Source organism: Phalaenopsis equestris, unplaced genomic scaffold (genome assembly GCF_001263595.1).
Source record: "Phalaenopsis equestris unplaced genomic scaffold, ASM126359v1 Scaffold000002, whole genome shotgun sequence".
Lineage (NCBI taxonomy): Eukaryota > Viridiplantae > Streptophyta > Magnoliopsida > Asparagales > Orchidaceae > Phalaenopsis > Phalaenopsis equestris.
The window spans coordinates 72,978,628-72,998,769 of NW_018164444.1; the positions used below are offsets into that span (position 1 = coordinate 72,978,628).

The 20,142-nt window shown below is 36.3% G+C and overlaps 1 protein-coding gene across 4 annotated transcripts in view; it reads left to right on the plus strand.

The window, feature by feature from the left end:
• LOC110023974 (uncharacterized protein At5g08430-like) overlaps window positions 1-20,142 on the plus strand; it is a 75,314-nt gene that overhangs the window by 44,252 nt on the left and 10,920 nt on the right. For 2 of the 4 annotated variants that reach the window (XM_020723657.1, XM_020723664.1), the window contains exons 3-9: window positions 7,199-7,386; window positions 7,605-8,520; window positions 8,611-8,732; window positions 10,274-10,333; window positions 18,447-18,497; window positions 18,642-18,712; window positions 18,855-19,027. In XM_020723657.1, the coding sequence (XP_020579316.1) occupies window positions 7,199-7,386; window positions 7,605-8,520; window positions 8,611-8,732; window positions 10,274-10,333; window positions 18,447-18,497; window positions 18,642-18,712; window positions 18,855-19,027 (1,581 nt within the window). Of the gene's footprint in view, window positions 1-3,264; window positions 3,380-7,198; window positions 7,387-7,604; window positions 8,521-8,610; window positions 8,733-10,273; window positions 10,334-18,446; window positions 18,498-18,641; window positions 18,713-18,854; window positions 19,028-20,142 lie in introns of those variants that run through there. The other 2 variants (XM_020723678.1, XM_020723670.1) reach the window with 2 other exon arrangements.

Consider the following 20,142-nt stretch of genomic DNA (forward strand, 5'->3'; position numbering starts at 1 on the left):
CGTGGTTTCTTCGCAGGGCGCGAAACAGCGTGAAGGATGAAAAGCCTTGCGTTGTTGGGCGCGAAGGAACGATGATCGCAGAGGAGACAAGCGCGGGCGAGCGAGCATCAGTGGAGTCGTCGACAACGCTGCGAAGACGACGCAACAGAGTCGCATCTTCTTCGCCGCAATCGACGAGGCGCACGGACGCTTGAGGGAGAGGAGATCGGGGCAGCAACGACAATCGAAACGCTAGGGTTCGCCATGGGGCGGAACTCTAGCAGAGCGGCGGGACGACGACATCTTTATATATATATATATATATCTATGTGTGTGTGTGTGTGTTTCTATTTAAATTTAAGATTTAGTGCATTTTTTATTAGAATCAATGATATTAAATTTCTGAATTTATAGGTGTAAGGTGATGCAAATTTTTGGTACGAGGAAAGAGTAAGAATTGCGGCCGTATAGTGGAGAGCTGAAGCCTATGAAAGCCCTAATTTATGAGTTAAAGAATTTTTTTTTTGTATTAGAATTGTTTATTAGAGTTTTATACACATTAAATTGATCTATATATCTAATATATTAATATGAAATTAGGTTAATTGAGGTCAAAGGGCTATTCAGGATTGAGATCGGTAAAATATTGATGATATAGTAAATTAGAGGATTAAATAAGGAGGTTTTCTCAAGATTTAGGTGAGTAATTATATTTTTAAATTTCAGTAATTAACTTCATTTTAAAGTGTATGTTTGATTTTTTTGATGCTTAATTTATACTTTATTTCAATAAGATTTAGCTTACAACGACTTCATTATATTGGCAGATATGAAAATAAGCATATATATTAGGTTATTGCATGATTTGTAGCTTCAATTATAAATCATATAACATATCCTTACTTGATTTTTAGAGAACAATCATGTACAATAAGTTGAATAATGATTTATCTATTAAGTTATTAAGCTAGTGCATGTCATTTTTATGCTTGTAAAAATGCACTTATTCTTTAGTAGATACATGTAAAGTGTTATATATGAAAAAGATGTATGATTTGAAAGTGTGAAACAATTTATATATGAATGCTTGTATGTGCATTTTATAAGGAGTTCACTCTTTAATGGTACAAACAGAAGATGCAAAATGCACTTATTCTTTAGTAGATACATGTAAAGTGTTATATATGAAAAAGATGTATGATTTGAAAGTGTGAAACAATTTATATATGAATGCTTGTATGTGCATTTTATAAGGAGTTCACTCTTTAATGGTACAAACAGAAGATGCAAGTTTCCTGGCTCGCATAGAGTTTTTCTACCACCTCAGACAATTATGAAAGTTCACCAACCGCTATGACGATGAGATAATATCAGTCGGGCGAGTAGATAGAGCTTGTCACCTCAATCAGGGGCAGGTAAGGGCCTTTTCACCCTAGACAATTTTGATGTTCAGATCGCTAACCGCTGTGTCGACGGGATAATATTGACCAAAGTTTTGTTAGGTTGTATTGACGGTGATCCTCAAAGAGACAAATATGCATGTAATGAGTACAAAATAAAACTAATGTTAAAGTAAATGCATATATAAATTAAAGTAAATGCATATATAAAGCATATATAAAATTTGAGTATTTTCATTTAGAAAAGATCATTGATACATGTATTAATATATATAAGATTTCTTATAAAAATATGAAAGATGAGTATATTCAAAATTTTTTTTAGATATATGAATGCATATTTCTTTCTTTTTTTGGTTATTATAATTTAAAAGTGTGATTACTTTTGGGTTATCTTTTGATAACTCATTATGTTAGTTCAACATTTTTTTAAGGTTTAAGCTTTTAATTAAGATGAATGGAAGATGAGTTAATGTGTACAGGAGACGAGAACAATAATCGAAAAGGTACAAATTTATAATTGTTAATTAAATGTGTTTTCCTTAGTGGCTCTTTTATGAATTTTTTAATATTTAATTGATATTGATGGAAATAGCATAGCAGAGGTTTGGTTTTAACCGTTCGACTGTTCGTTCCCGTCTTGATTAATTCTAAACCCCGGGCCAAGTCGTGACAGACATTTCCTCGCCTTTGGTAAGAGAAATATTAATTGGCACTTCAATGTGTGATTATTCACAAGAAAACTGAGGTTTGAGGACTTATCCCTTCCATTGTCAGTTCTGCAAATTTTTTCATCATGATTATGCAAATTGCTAATTTGAAATAAAAAAAAAGTTTTCTTTAGTCGGTTCAGTTATTCATGAACATTCTAATGATTATGATATGTATTCATAATGTTTATATATTGTTAATACAATTTACCAACATTCTGGAAGTTTTTCCCTCTGAAACCTATTCTAGCCTTTTCTTTCAAGTCCACACCTTCCTTTGTTGCTGATGGGTTGTTGGATGCCTGTATATCTTCTGCTCCTCCATCTGTAGTTTAGGATATGCATCACTCTTGCTGGTACTTTATGTGCTTTGTTTGGTTGTTTGGGAAAATTATCTTCTAACCTATTGAGGGTCACAAATTTATATCAAATCTTTTTAACCTTTTGACAGTACGATAGTATTCCCCAATGTTATTTATGCTTGAAGTGGAGGTTGTTAATGATTCGAGCTCTCTTTAGTCCTAAAATTTTAGAAGTTCAGCTAATTTAAAAGATAGAAATACTTCAGTTCAGTCTTTGTTTACTTAAGCAGGTAGAAAAAAGGTATAGGGTTTAGAAGTAAGGGCTTTTTAGATTTGAACAAGCTTGTTTCTTAACATTTAGATGCATGATATTCTCCAAACATGCATGCTATTTTGTGCTATTCTAGTCTGTTTGTTTTGCATCCGACTGGTTCTTTGTAGCAATCGTCCCATGCAACTTTTCCATTGCTTTTAATTAAACTTTGATTTTGAAACAAAATATTTAGATATTCAAAATAAAACCCCTTCCACCCCACATATTTTACCAAATATTCACTCTTTATTACTCTCAATCTTTTGCCAATCTATGCCAGTAATTGAAAATATTCTCATTTATTCACTCCAAATTATTGGGTGATTCAAAGAACTTCACTATTTTATCCACTTTACGTAGCAATTGTCAAATTTATATTTTACTAATGGCAATCATGAGAAGCTTTCAAGGAGATTCTCCTCTTAAAGAGAGAGAACAAGACCAAATTCCTTTTATACACAGAGGAGCCAGCCTTCCTATTATCGTAGGCCTCTGTGTTTGATCACATTATGGGAAAATCGAGATTATTTGCTTTTGTGCTTATTTACTTGCTCTGAAGATCTAGATTTTCAACATCTCAGTGGTTTGTCTCCATCAACTTCAAGATTGATCTAGCTCACCTTCAAGGAAAAATCATCCTCACATATATTGAGGACCTATCATTGAGCTGGAAAGGTATACTTGTTTCAATTACATTTTATAGTTTAAGGTCTATTAAAGTCACTTGATTTTCTATTAATTTCTTTTTTGCATGATTTATGATTGCAAAATTTTAAACTCCAATTCCTTGTAGTCTTTTCCGTACCCTTCACTATTAATTCCACATTTTGTACACACCTTTTCATAATAATTTTGTGTTGAAACATTTTAGTAATTTCAAATTTGGCATTTTTTAGATTAATTTGTACACTAGAGGTTTGACATTCTAGAATAAACAAAAACTTTTTATTCCAGCATAGTTGACGATTGGATGAATTTTACGCATACATCAAGAATTGATTTATTGTTCTTTTTATTATTTCTTGGGGACGAAATTGTTGAATTTGTGAAGTTATGCTGTATTGTTGTTGGCTATTGTATCATACACACATATTATGATCAGGACTATACTCATATTTCTATATTTGATGGCTCACAAGGATCTCTCATGCATTATCAGAGTGATCCAATGATATTATAGGAAACTTGATACGTTTTGTGTCTCATTTAAATGAAATCGGGCTCATCATGTCTAGATTGAAAGTCGCGCTCCATACGTTTGACGACAGGTGGAATCCCATTGTATGATATTTTTTTTGTCAAAGTTGAAGTATGAACCGTCAGAGTGTTTTCCTACTTATTTCGAGGAAAAATTGTGTGCATATGTGAGATATGATCTTAATGCTCCATCAATATCTTATACTAGAAATCTTTCTTGGGTTTTTATTAAGCCTTGATTTTAATGTTTTCTGCAAAATTTGCAAGAAAGTCTACCAATGCTTTTGCCTTCTCTGTTGCTCTGGGACTATCTTGTATTTTACATTCCATTTTCTCAAAAGTATTCTTAGACCTTAGTGGATTAGATTGTAATGGAATACTTGTAACCATCTGAATGCCATATACAACTCTTTGGACTCGACTTGTACTGAGTTTTTGGTAGGTTTGACTCGAAATTTCCTGAAGTGACCCCCTTGATGAATGTTTCAAGAAAGGTTCTCAGATGATAGCAATTGGTGGTGTCAACTTGTTGTATTTCTTTCATTTATGATGGCCTCACTCCTATTCTGACTGGCTAGAATGGGTCACCTGTGAAGAGGAGTTAATTATAACTGTAAAATTTCCATCACTAGCCTCATAACAATCAAGTTAATTATCAGGAATGCTTGATTCTGGTCGCTCAACTCTCTAGGGTCCTTTTTATCCTTCTTGGTTGGCTTCCATGGTTGCTTCTTCTATTATGATACTATATTGAGATCATTCTCTTGATGCTGAGACAAGGGAGGAGCTCCCTGATGCTGGGTGATTTGTTCATCGTTAATATCGCTTTTTAGGTTTGGCGAGTAATTAACCATTATCTTTGAAAAATCCTGAAAATTTTAAGCTTAAATTTTGATTAGTCTCAAAATTTTATTATTAAAATTTTATAGAAAGTTTATAAAATTTTAGGTCATAAAGTGCCTAGATTATGCGCACGGTTCCCGGACAATCCACGAGGTAAAAAGGGCGAAACCAATTTCAAGCACACAAGAATGCAATCGAAAAAGTAAAGGAATCGCCAAACAAAAAAATGGGACAGGACGGTGCTGCTAGGTCGGTAACATATCCCAGAAACAGAAAAAGACGGCCAGACACCGCATAAGTACACGCCTGGTCGTAATCCTGTCATGAGGTCAATATCACTTGCGCAAATGTAGGGGTTACGACGACCCCAACATTCGGATTTTGGGCTAAAAAAGAAAAATAGGCAAGTTTTGCTTGTTGGACTCGCAAGGGGATTACAAAGGCTCGTAATCTTATGGGGTTTTCTCTAAACACAAACAAACCTAATCTTTCTCCTCCAACATCCAGATCTAGGAGCTCTAGGAAAGAAAATTGCTCAAGTTTTAATAATTTTCACCTATGCGAAGGTTGAGGACGCGTTCTTTGGGCTTGGCAGCGCTTCGACAATTGCTCCGGCAAAGTTCTGGCAAAGCTCCAGTGAGGTTTTCTTCACTCATTATCCAAAGAATGACAAAGCTCTCCTTTAAAAGGAGAGTCCAGTGAGGTTCCGACCGAGTTCCGAGCTCTGACGAAATTCCGATGAAGTTCCGACGATCCTTCCCTAAAGTGTGAAGAAACTCTCCTTTGCCTTAGTAGAGTTGCTGCATAGCTTCTTCGTTAACACAGCTCACCCTCAAGAAAATCTCACATGCACTCAAGGAAAGTGGTGGAGAAAGTTGATGGAGATGAGGAAGAAGAGGGCTTCTTGTGGAAAATGAAGATGAAGAAGAGGGCTTATTGTGGAAAATGAAGATGATGAAGAAGAAGAAGGTTGTAGGAAGCCAAGCCTTCTCTTTACCTTTCTTCCAAGCTCTTCACCACAAGGCCCCCAAGAGGAAACTCTAGCTCCAAGGAAGAAGAAGCTTTAAGCTCTCTTTCTCTAGGAAGAGGATGACCAGCCCCAAAATCTGAATAATGAGGAGGAGATGGGAGGAAAAATGAGGTGAGCCAAGGACATCATCATCCAACTCAAAGTTTCCCCCTATTTTGGCAAAAATGGCCTTGCCATTTCACTTTAGACCTCTTCAAAAATGGTTTAATCAACCCTTTCCCCCTAAGAAAATCTCCACATTATCCAAGAAATCTTGCAATTCCGGCTGCCTAGGGAGGTGTATTGGGGTCAAAATCGTGAAAATCACACCTAAAATCATCACCTAGAAGTCGGCTGGCGTCTGGGCGCTGCAACCCCGACGCCTTGGCGCCAGTTCTATGGTGCCTAGGTGTCAAGAGGGTGGCATCTACTTTCCCACGGCTTGGGAAATGTTGTTTGAGGGCATTCTGGGTGCCTAGCTGCTCACGACTGGCGCCTACTTGTCTAGGCCGCGGTTAGGGCACTCCGGGGGCAGTATTGGGCGCCTAGGCCCCGATCTAGCCCCGAAAAGTTCGTTTTCACCAGAAACGTTCGATGAAGGATTTTCTTGATCCAAAAGCTGTGACGGATCAAACATAACTGAAATACGGTCTCATAACTCAAAAATGGATATTTTTATCAGCCTTCCATCAGGGGATTCATTGCCGACGGTTGCTTTGGATCATGGTGCTAGTAGGGCGTTCTAAACCCTAATCTTTCCTGAAACGCCCACAAGAAACCTCGATGGGTTCCTTTGACCACGGGAGACTCCATGTGATTTTATGATGGTCTCTAAACACCAGAATGGACGCCGAACATGCCCCATGTCCATAATGAGTCTGTCCAATGGTGATTTCTCCCGAGCAAGATCAAACCATCGCGGACTGTGGTTTTGTGCCCTGAACATGCACCAAGAAGTTTTAGATGAGTGTCTTGAGCTACGGGGCACTATAAATGGGCATTGACTCATCCCGAGCCAATCAAGTAGACACACTACACGTGTGACATTAAAAATTGATGCCAACAACACCCATGGACCAGTTCTTCTTGCATTTGATTCTTTTGTTGGAATTTGCATGAGAAGAATATCCTTTGGTTCTCCCATTGATTAGAATATCTTTCTTTTATCCTATAGTCTTTCAAGCAAAAAGTTCCCTCTGAAAGTGATTATCATTGATGAATTTTGTTGGTTGTATGCTTTGGAAAGCTGTTTTTCTATTTCTAGGTGTACTTATTTTTTTTTGTAGATGTTTTATTCCTACTTTCTCTATATGACAGCCCAGAACCTTTGTCATCCAGTCCTTTTCTTCATATTTTCTTGAAAATCTAAATTGTTCGTTTCCTTATTTTGTTTTATTATTTGTTGGTGTTGATGAATGTGACTAACCGATGGTTTAAAAAAATAGGCTGGCATTCATGTTTCATTTGCTACAAAAGATCAACATTCAAATGTTTCTGCTGCCCAACATCATTTTGTCGCAAATGTATTCGAACTGCTGAGTTTGGCCAAGTGAAAGGGGCAAAAGGCTTTTGTGGTGATTGCCTAAGATTAGCAAAATTAGTAGAAGATTGTGCTGACAGTGATTCTGACGAGGTACGTTAAAGGAGCTGTTTGACAATTTTCGTTTTTCAGTTCCATTCTCCTTATAACCAACTTGTATTTTTATTCATATGAGCCAATGAGTTGCTATCATGGATTTTAATTATCATTTGTTATATTCTCATTGATTGATGATATGGATTTGATAAATGCACTAGGATCATTGTGGTTACTTAGCTGGTACACTGTCATTTCTATCCTTGTTGTTTCAGGAAAAGGTAGATTTTGATGATCGAAACACATGGGAATTCCTGTTCAAGGACTATTGGCCAATAGTGAAACGCCAAGAAGGTTTAACAAAGGAGAATGTACGATATGCTGATGCTCTTATTAACAGGTTTTATAAGGGCAACAACTTGTCAGATTCAGACGTATCTTCAGAAGACCTAATTGAAGTTTCTGATTCAGAGGATAATTGTGGAAATGAAGCCCATCATTTGGTAGATTTGAAGTGGAAAATGGCTAGAAGAAGTACGGCGAAGAAAAAAATGAAGTCAAATAATATTAAGTTTGTTGGCTGGGGCTCAACGGAGCTTGTCAAATTTCTTGCTGATCTGGGCAAGGAAATAAAAGAACCTCTTGAAAAATTTGATGTGTGTGAGATTGTTAGGGATTATATCCTGTCTAATGGTCTTGTTCATATTGATCAGAGGGGTAGAAAATATGCCATTTCTGATTCAAAATTGCACCGTCTGGTAAGGAGAAGGAAATTCAAGCTTAGTCGGCTATACACCTTGTTGGAATCACATTTTGCTTCTAGTGATGGTTCGTTAGATGAATTCTCAAGTGCTGAGGAAGTTGTGTATGCCAAATCAAGAAAAAGGAAGAGAACCACTAGATGTGATTCCAAAGTTACATGTCTTTCCAAAGTTAGATGTGATTCCAAATTAAAACCTGATAGACATCACCACAATGTGCTGCTTTTAGAAACTCCTAAAAGTTGTTTTGCTGAAATAACCAGAAATACAATTCAAGCTATCTATTTAAGGCGATCTTTAATTGTGGAATTGCTGAAAGACCCTGCCACATTTGAAACTAAGGTTATTGGCTGTTTTGTTAGGTTAAAAGTTGATCCAAAATGCTCCAAGGGTATGCCTTGGAAACCATACCAGCTTGGCCAAGTTACAGGTTATGAAAATTCATTCTATTGAATTTGTTTTGATTAGATTACTATTCTCTCTGATCATTGAATGATATAAATCTTATGGACCCTTGCAGCCGTGAAAAAAATTCCGCTAGAATACAAGTTTAAGGAGACAAGTACGGATATAGTCCTCTGCATTTCCAGCATATCAATGGATGTTAAGATATGCATGCTATCGGATGATGAATTTGAAGAGGTAACTTGTTTTTTTGCTCCATGCTATATGAATTCTTACCATTCATTGTGACTGTAGGAGGTCACAGTCTAGGATTTCTAATGCAAAACTAATATGTAGTGAAGAAAAATCCCACTGGGCAAGAACTATTAACTCAAAATAACTGTTGATTTCCTTTGATTAAATCAAGAAAATGATAGTAATCAATCTAGATGAAAGATCTTGGACAGTTTGATTTGTCCACCTCAATCTTTTTATGTGATTCTTTGTGCTTTTCATCATTACTCAATGTATCGTGATATCGTCCTTCATTATCGTTGATAGCCTGAAAGTCATTTACCATTTTGGCCTAATTTAATATTTTAAGCTGTTTAAGGGCTTTTTTCACTTTGATTTTTTTATTAGTATTATTATTTCAACTGACGTTCAGTGTCATATAATTCAGTTTAAAATATGGACTTCTTTGGCATCATGTATGAGGATTAATTCCCCAATCTTTTCTCCTTCCCAGAAAATTTTTCCTCTATCTTTGGCCTCCTTTTCTTTAAGACATTCAAATGTCTACCGGTTGATAACTAACACCAGATTCCTCCATTTTCAACACACATGATATAAAAATCAACAAAGATTTTTACTTTCACATCTCATCATCACATCTATTAGAAATTAATAGCTAGATTTAAGGATCACAAGACTCGTGCACACAATTGAATCCTTATGCAATTAACTGAAATCTTGATTGTAGCAAATCTGTCTGATTGCAATCTTACTATAACCATGTGAGAAGATGAGGATGAAGAAGAAATGTAAGAAGAATTGAAAGAAAGGAAATTAGTTGATAGAAAAGTTCACAAAGGAATACATTTCTAAACTAGAATAAAGAATATGCTGAAAGAACATAACTATAAATAACAGCTACAATTTCTGTTGACATCCTTAGTGATAATATAACAGTTTGGCCTTGTAAGTATGAATTCCTTGGATCAAATTAAAATTCTTGTGTTTCTATTGGAACAATAAGAAACCCCAATATAAGCGGTTGCTGCATTCCTGCTACACCTGCTACACAGGCTACAGTCTCGCTAGTAGACCCGCTAAGAGCCTCATAACTGCAATTCTTGATGAGCTGGAGCAAAGAATTTTTTGAAAGAAATAGAATTGAAAATATAAATTACAATTCCCATTGACGTGCCATGTAAATGTAAACCACCGCCAACTCAGCTAAAACACAAAATACTAAAATTTAAATTTCAAATTGATCTTTTGTGAAACAAAAAATTTATTTTATTGATAACTATGGATTTTGAGGCTTAAATCAGATGTATTTTTTTTTTCGATTCCCGACTTCTTATTTTGTTTAACAAATCATACGATCTATAAGGAATACATACCTATACATGTAATCACAAAATTTTAATTATAATGATGTCTTGTATTTTTATATGCCCGACTTCTTATTTTGTTTAGCAAACTTATACGGTTTATAAAGAATACATATCTATTAATGTAATCTTCAAATTTTAATTATACCGCCTTTATGCTTTGTTATATTTTTATGGTAGGATGAATGCAAGGACCTTCATCAACTTGTAGAGACAGGCCAACTTCAGAGGCCTTCCATTGTAAGTTATTTCTTATTTATGTGGGCATGTTTAATGAAAATATGAAAATTATCTGAAGGAGTTTTGTGTAAAACTCCAATCTTTATTCTTTGCAGATGTGAAAATTTTCAACAGAATCTTGTTACTCGACACTGCTTACTTTTTTTATTTTTTGGTTTTATTCCTGGTACGAGTAAGTTATTCTGAGCTGTGTATCTTTTTGTGCAAGAGCAAAGCTTCTACATAGTAAACAAGTAAAGGACAGGCTGCAGCACGTTGTAGCATTTCATTACAGTTGGATGCTTAAATATAAGCCAATGGTCATATCCGGACAAACTGGTGCTCCCATTCATTGAGAGCTTTAATTGTGGTTTACCAAAGCATGCTATGTTGGAGGAGGATGAGATATTAATCCTACGTGGTGTGAATTGATTGAGAAAATGGCAATTAATTTTAATGCCGTTTATTCTGTCTAAAAAGCTAACTTTTTCTTTTTTTTCCCTTAATTAGAGGTTCAAACTTGTTTTATCCTATTTATCCAATTATATGATCCACAAACATTGGGAGATATGCACTACTCATATAAAAGGTTTGCAATTTTTTTAAAGTATCGGACAATTGCGGTTCAGACAACTTTGAAAATATAATTCACTATTATTGCAATTAAGAGCTTACATCCCTTACAATCTTAGTAGATGTCTAAATTCAATCTGAGAAATAGTAGGAGTAAATAAGCTACTATTTTCTTGCCATGTGTAAAGCACTAGATTTGATATTACTTGAAGTGCTAATACTTTTAATAGAGAATGATTAAGAGGAAACATGAGAGGTGTTTTTGCAATATGATTGATTAGATGTAGTAACAAGTTTGAGTGAAAGTTTGTGCATATTTTTTCTAAATCTTCTTTATGAACTGCAGTAGATTTGTACAAGAAGTGTTCCAAGTTTCCTAAAATCTAATGTCCAAGTGCCTAATACGAAACGTCACCCATTTGGAAGTATCAATGCTTCATATTGATTAGATATAGTTTCCATTGGAAGTTTCAGTGCTTCATATTGATTATACAAATTACTATTTTCTTATCATATATAAAGCTTTAGATTTGATACTTGAAGTGTGACTACAATTAATAGAGAATGATAAAAAAAATTGACGCGGTTGTCCAAAATACAGATGCAGGATTGCATCCCCGCACAAACACGACACAATTGCCGGGTTTGAAATGTTCGGTCCAAGCATAGGAAGGACCGACCGTCACTCCCATGCATGGATTTGCTGCCTGTTGGGAGTGAGGTCCACTCCTAGTTATACTTATGTTATATTTTAGTATTCTTTATGTTTTAAGCTCAATTTTTTGTGAGTTTTTTCCGCAGGCATCTTTGTTTCTTCATTCTAGGGCTGGATCCAATGGTCGAGTGGTGCTCCGACGGTATTTCGCTTCTGTGGTGGTGATTACTTTTCCCTAACCCTTCCACATTCTTCCCCCATCACTCCATGTCATTCCCCACCGCCTTTCCGTGCTGCAGCCGCCCGGAGCAACTGTTTTCCTGCCCTTTTTTGGAGTTTCCTGCTTTTCCAGCCTTCCGTGCTGCCCTTCCCCCTTGCCTCTTACTGTTCCAGCCTTCCTAGCCTCCCCAGTCACCTTTCCACCCTTTCAACCGAGTGCTGTCTTCCTGGAAACCCCACTTCCAATTTCTCCTTGTTGCCAACAACCCTAAGGAGCTCTCCATCCTCACTTCCATCGCCGCTCCAGTCCTCCATATTTGCTACCGCTTCTTTCCACCTCCCCCCTTTTGCTTCCATCATCCTGGATACCCATTCCACCATTCCGCCACCTTGTAAGCCCTCACTAATCACCACCACCAGCCCGAGATCCGCCCTAATTTATGTGACATGGGGCTTGTTAAGTGGATGATTGAACTAACTGGCTTTTATGTGGACTGGAATTGCCGCCCCTTCCCCCTCTTATTTTCCTATGTCACTTCTTTCCATAGAGAAGATTCCTTTTCTATTTTTTGTTTCTTCTCTATTTCTATTCCTTTCCTATTTTTTTTTTTTTCTATTTCTATTCCTTCCTCTTATTCCTTATCTTTTTCTATTCTCTTCCTATTTCTATTTCCTTCCTATTCTAATTCCTTTATGTTCTAACTACTAGTACCTATTATAAATATGTCGTTTGCTGTCTTAGTGTGCAGTTTTATCTTTTAGATTTTAGATTTTTTTGTGCCGCTGGCTGTTGGCAGCTGTTCTGTCTTCTGGGATTATATCTGAAGGGGATGAGATGCTACGAGTGTAACTCAATCTTGCAGGGTTAGTTATCTTTCCCTTCGCATCTTGTCTGCTCGTTGCTCCTCTTGCATGCTTCACCCCTTTTGTTTCCTGTCGCAAGCACCCAGAACCTCTCCCCTTTGATCGTCAGCCTTCTCCACTACTTCCCCTTGCTGCCACCCACCTCCCTGTTCCCCAAAACTTGCTATCCACTCATTGTTTTTCTCTGTCGCTGCCCTTAAGTCTCTGTTCTGCTGCTGACGTCACACACACAGTAGCCCACTGTTAGTTGTACCATCATTCCAGCTTTCTGCTGAGCCCGCCACCTCCACCAATCCCTCAAGCCACTGCCATGCAGCCATCCACCACCCTCACTGCCACTCTAGGATGTCTTCCAAGTCTGTATTTTGTTTTTTTCCTATTGTCGAGAGTTTGTGTTTGTAATCTTTTTTGAATTTCAGCAATAAACTTCGTATTTCTATTGTGATTTGGGTTAACCACGGCATCATTATGTGTTGTCTGTTATTTTTTTTGTTTCAGTGTGTTTGGTTGTAATCTACTATTTGCATTCAACAATAATATTTGTTTTTCCCATTATTTGTTAACTCCAATATCATTTGATAATAGAGCTAGCCTAATCCTAGTCTGCTCTAGGGTTACCTAACCCAACCCCCCCAAACATCTACCTATCCCAAACTTTTTCTTTCCCGCCCGACATCACACCATACACCCTATCTCACCTACTTACACCCAATCCCTAATCATGCCACCTAGGAGACAAGTGCTGGATGTTGATCAGTAGTTCACTAAGGAAGAGATACAATGACAACTTTGTCGAGTGCCATAATGACTAGATGAAATTGAGGAAACCCATGGAGAGGCCACCGTTGACTGTGATGGCGAGGTCTGAGGAGAAGAGTGAGAAGTACATCTGAATCCCTTTTTTAGGGATGATTTCAATGAAAGGGAGGATCAACTACTAAGCTTCGATCGAGATTCAATATCAGAAGAGGCTGAGAGATGAAGTGTCTATTGGAGGATACAAAAAATTAGGAGTCAAAGTGGATTTACCGGATTTCTAGGAAAGAATAAATTCTTGATGATTTCATTGAGTGGCTACAGACCCTCAAGAGGATCTTTGTATTCAAGGATGTACTACCTGATAGAAAAGTGAAGCTCGCTGTCATCAAGCTAAAGTAAAATGACTCGTGTGAGGAGAATTTGAAGAGAGAGACAGGGAAAAGGAAGTGATAAGGTCACTACCTGGGACAAAATAAACAAGGCGGTGCAATAAACGTACCTACGCCCCACACTACAACATGGGTATTTTCTTGAAGCTCCACCTCTTGCAGTAGGGGAAACTATCAGTGTAGTACAAAGCATAATTTATGCATTTTAAGTTGAAATATGATGATAGGGACAGAGGAGCAAACGATAGCCAAGTGCATGGGAGGCTTGAAGCTCTCCATCAACAATGTTGTTCGGCTACAAACTTATTGGAAGCTTAGTGATGTTCAGACCTTAGCACTGAATGTGAAAAGACAACAGAAGTAGAGCAGGTACCCACCAAAAAAGAGTGGGGAGGCAAGAAGAATTCAGAAAAATAGCTATTGCAATTTCCTTTATGAAGACGGGTAACAGTTTCTCCCGCGATCGCTAAATTTTGCTATCTCGCCTTCTAGACAGTTCATGGGGTTTTGTCGCCACATGCTTCCAGCGCCCGCATCAGGGCATATTTTAGCGCCCGCGTTATATTGTTCCCTAAAAAATGATGGATCATGGAGAACGTGTATGAATGACATAGAGGTTAACAATTTAACTATAGTACAGGCTTCCTGTACCAAGGTTAACCTGGTTTATGAATCTAAACTTTTGTGCAAAGTCTGATTGTGCAAAGTTTAACCCTTATTTTACCTACCATATGTTTTCACAATGAAGGTGATATTTTTTGGTTTTCTGTCTCATCTCATGGGATTAAAGCCTGTTTTTGGAAAGCTTAAGCACATATTGATTGGCCAACTACTATTTTTTTCATGTAAGGAGATTTTATGAATTTTCTATCTTTTAGTGGAGGTCTATTAATACTTTTAGACTGTTATTGCACTTGATAATAATATTTTAAAGAATATAATTTTATGGATTGCTACAAATAAAATATTTTTACAGTTAAAGTTTTGATGCCTTCACTCCTGAGGTTGCCTGATTTTTATAAAGTTTTTAAATTGATATGTGATGCATCTACAAGTAGGATTGGTGGTGTATTTGGTAAAGAAAATGGTCTCATAACATTTTTTAGTGAAAAAACTCAATGATGTAATATAAAGTTATTCCAATTCTGAGAGAGTTTTGTTCTATCATTAAGTTGTTAAAAGATTGGAAACATTATTTACAGTACCAAGAGTTATTTTGAATTTTGATCATCATGCTTTTAAATTCATTAATACACTTAGAAATATGAATAATAAACATGCAAAGTTAGTTGAAGTTTTACAAGACTTTTTTTTTTTTGTGATTTAACATGAGCCTAAGATTGAAAAAAGCTTGTTGTGCACTGTTTAGAGTTGTTTTAGTGATTTGTTCTCTAGAGGTGCAGATTTTTTGGATTGAATGGATAAAAAAACATTATTTTATATTCCCTTTTTAACCATGAATTTTCTCATCACGTCACATATTAAGGAAGATGATTCACCATGCCTCGATTTTTACATTTTGCATCATGAGCATCATGAGCGGCCTTTGTCATTGATGAGCATTTGCATGGCAATTGATTGATAATTATACAATAAAAATAATTGTGAATTCCTAGATGTTGATTGCGAAAATTTCATAATTTTCTAAGTTATATTATGGGGCAACAGATGGATATTTTGGGAAAACCAAAATAGTCAATAAGATGATAAATGGATTTTTTTGGCCACCAAGCAAAAGGTATTTTGAAAGACTTATTTTTCAATGCAATACTTGTAGGATAGTCAAAACCCTGAAGCAAAAAAGTTGGAAAATATACTGTCTTGTTTGTTGCAGACCTTGGGATGATCTTTCATTTATGTCATCTGGGGACTGTTTAGGATTTTAAGAAGACATGATAAAGTCCTTATAGTTGGTTTGTTCTAAAAGTGTTATATTTTTACCCTGTTCCAATATTAACGTTGCTTCCCATATTACAACAACACGATTTACAATCTATTTTATTTTATATAGTGATATTAGAATTGTCTCATACTTTCCAAAATTTTATGAAAATTATTTGGAGCTAAGCTAAAAACTTTTGGAGTCTTTCAACCACAAAATGGATGGTCAGATGAATATGATAAAATAGATTTTTGAAAAAAATTGTCGAGTTGTTAAGTATATAAGAATATATTTTAATTTATGTAGAATTTTTAGTCTTAAGCCTTTTTTCTTTGTTTTTTTTTTGTCTCCTCAAATTTGAGTGTTTGTGATACTGGAGTTAACCCAAACCATAACATAAATGAAAATATTATTTATGGATATTCAAATAGGTTGCAATGACGACTTCTTAAACTAGGAAATAAACGACAACAAACATAAAAAGGACAGTTTAGGGCAACAGTGAAGAGGATGGGTGGTGGGTGGTGGCTGGCCCACAGGCAAATAGACCGATGGGAGATGGTGGTGCTGGCTGGTTGGGTAGGAAAGTAGTTTTGGCAGCAAGTAGAAGGCAGGGGCATGAGGTTTGAGGGTGCTAGGTGGGGCAGAGGGTAATATACGGAGAGATTAGGGTGTTATGGTGGCTAGAGGAATGCTGTGAGGGGATGAACGTGTGGCTGGACAGCAGGTTGGCTGTAGGGACGGTACGGTGGTCAACTTGGAAGAAATTGTAGTATCGACAACCAATCTGGGTGGGATTGGAGAAGCGGTCACAGGTCTGGGAGAGATTGGTGACAACGGAACAGGGAAGAAGGGGTTTTGTGATTGCAAGCAGGGGAGCTGGCCTAGGGTTAGTGTGATGATAGGATGGTAGGGGAATGATGAGCGACCCAGCAGAAAAGTGGAAAGGGGTTGTTGGAGGGGAAGGTCACGGACAACACAGGAATCTGAAAAGTAGAGAGGCCGATCAGTGGTAAGTAGCGGGGGAGGTGGAGAGCGGGGATGGGAATCAGAGAGGATAAACACCACTTTGGAGCAGGATACAAGCGGAGCATCTCTTGTCCTCAGATACAACCCTTGTAAGAAAAACACTTCAAGGTGAAATCTCAAATAACATGTAACATAACATAACCCTAACTCAACAAGCCCCTTTTATAAATAGAAGATGGCGAGGCGGGAAATGAAAGCAGGATGGGGGGAATAATTCCCACCCAATTAAAAGAGGGAGGAGGGGGTTGGTCCAGTCTTTTGCTGGACTGAGCCTTCTCTTGTTGAACCGGTTGGGGCGGGTTCAACCTCAAGTCCCCGCATCAGTTTGTCTGCACACTTTTCGCACTAATCATTTGGATCAAAGATATCTACTTCTCGCCAATTTTCTATGAGGGTGGTAAAGTATTTTGTGGCATGTTTTCTTGCTTGAAGTCAGCGGATTGATCTAGTAATTCAAACATTTAAGCATAATTTTGAACATTAGAGTAAGCCATGTTGTTTTCTGCTAGATTGTTCGTGTGGTGTTGTAGTTCAACTACAATGATTTAATTATTTCCTATATGGACTTGTCAAAACATTTCCGAGGAATTATTCGTATTCCATAATGGGAAGGAAGAGTTGATCATTTTAGGCTGATGTATTGTAGCATTTAGGTATCAAAATTTTCTTCCCTGAATCACTTTCCTAAACCTGTGAGATCATCACCCATTAAGTATTTAGGGAGTGACTTGAGCCAGTTCGTTATCCATAGAGACTCTCGCTAGGATGATATGCCTTGGTTTGCTGGTGGGAGAATTGATCTTTTCACTTTAGCTAAACTCTGTTATGACCCTCTTCTAGTGGTTGGCCGTCTCATAAACAAAACTTCTCTGATAACATATAAACAAGAAGGACGTAAAAGAGTAAATAATAGGTCCATTGTGTTTATCCGGCCCAAAATAGCTCTACTAATAGATTTTTACTTATAGATTCTTACAATGGGTAAAAATAGAAAGAAATAAACCACAACTATGTGAAAAAGGAAAGAAAACACTACAATAAAAATTAAATTCAGAAATTACTAAATAAGCATCGACTGTAAGCTCCTAGTCAGCAATTCATAGGTTCATTGCCATGCCATCAATTTGAGGGCTAGGGGAGTACTCCCTCATTGCCAGTGCAGCTGCTATGCATCTTTGGCAGCCCTCTAGCTACTGCTGCTCCTTAAAATCAGCCCTCAGGGGGCTTGCTAGTAATCAGCCCCTTAAATGACAACTTTAACAGGCTATGATATTTTATATGCATCAACTCCAACGATACGTGGAGGGTGAGCTGAGTTTTGTTTGGATTTGAGCCTTTCGATTTACCCTGATTAGATGATTACCCTTAATTTATTTGTGTTTATTGAATTATTTCTTCACTTTATTGATTGTTAGATAGTTATATCAAAATTTCTCATTATTTTGATTCTTTTGACGATTTAGCTGGTTTGAGGGTCATTTTATGGTCATGCAATTGTCTTTTGGTTGCGTGAACTATTTTTTGAGTTATTAGAGAATCCTATTTCTTTCAAGGGGAATGTTTTAACTGTTTTATGTTTTGGGGTGCTACTATTTACTGCATTATATGTTTTCAGTGATTAGAGCATGCACGTCATACGCTCGAAGTAGAATTTTTTTTTTATTTTTATTTGTGCCTCACATTTCATTTGTATGCAAACGCCACTGTTAATAATTCATTTTTTTTTAACTGGTGACAAGTTTATATTTCATCATTATTTGGCAGGTTGAAATAGAGAAGAAAATAAGAATTGTTCACGAGGATATAGCGAAGCATGTATGTTTATTCATGCTTCTATTCATGCCCTTTATCTTCAAATTCATATTGTGCTGGTGTATTTTGCCCTAACTTAAATTTATGCTGCTGAACGCCACTTTAAACCCATGTCTCATCATAGTTGATGAAATCTATTCTTTCCAGTCGATCAATAAAGAACTTTTGAAGTTGGATAAACTGATTGAACGAGCAAATGAAAAAGGATGGCGCAAAGAATATCCTTTGGTTCTCTTAGTGCATGTGAATAATTAACATGATCTTATTTTTTCAAAATTTGCTTTAGTCTTTTTATGTTTCTTTTATCCCAAGTAAACTTACTTTTCTATAGTTATTCACCTTAATCTGACGTGCTATTACACTGTATGAGTACATGGATAGAAAAAAACTACTAAGCAAGCCAGAGGAAGTAACACGATTGATAAAGGAGTTGCCAAAAATAGTGGCAGACGCAACAGTGGCTGAGGAAAGTTCCTACACTTCAGTACATAATGTAGGAGAAAACAAACATCTGCCCACCTTGCCAACAGCTGGTATGTGATGCTTTTTTATTCTGTTTTTGGTGGGCTTCTTGGCATTCTATACGTCATGATCTGTTATGGGTGCTCGGAATATTGTGACGGAAACTGAGAATCGGTAGAAATTTAAATGTTTAATACATATATTAACAAACTTACATAATAACTGTTGGTAAATATGGAAAATGATGCAATCCATCTTCAGGCCCTAATAGGAATGTTAGCTTACATTTCTCTTAAATTTAGTTATCTTTTTTATTTCATATCTCTCCAAATATTGCAACTGTTGCAGCCCCCTTTTGCCTTGCTGTCAAACTGAATTTCCGTTCTTGTTTGCCTCCACTGTTAGTGCTATTGTCAGAACGGCGTAGTCTATTTTTTCTCTTATAGTAAAATACTCTATAAGAAAATTGTAAAACTTCTAACTAGAAGAACTTAGAATAATAGAATAAGAATATTATTCTTCTAATTATTCTAATCGATAATTCTAATAATATAGTCTAGTACTGCATTCAAGGTGGACCAACTGGTGGCATTCCCAGCTTGGATCCATAGTGGTTGGATTACCCAATTGTTTCTTTTATGTAATAACCCAAAATTACAAAAGCAATAGGTAAATTGTCTTGAAATTTATATGCAATTTTGACACATTCTGAAAGAAACTATTTTTATTAAATTCTACATTTTTATATTTCATTTCAATCATTTTGGTGTATAGAAGTACTTATTAATAAATCATTTTTTTAGTTATAATTAATTAATTTCTTACTAAAATTAATTTTCTAAAATTTTAATTAAAATAAGGGGAATTTACACACCTAGCGCAAAATTCTTATGTATTTATATATTTCACATCTAAACTTTCATTTTTACACACACAACACTTTGGTGCTTTAAGCCTATACATAAAAAATGCTTGTAATGCTGTGTGGGTAAAAATAAAAGTTTATGTGTGAAATATTTAAATACAAAAGAATTCTGTGCTATGTATGTAAATGCCTCTTAAAATTATTGTCGCAAATTTATTTTCCCACTCTTCTGTGGCATGCATGGCGGCGACGGCCAATTGGATGGATGGAGTGATACATAATATAGATATATATATATATATATATATATATAGATATATA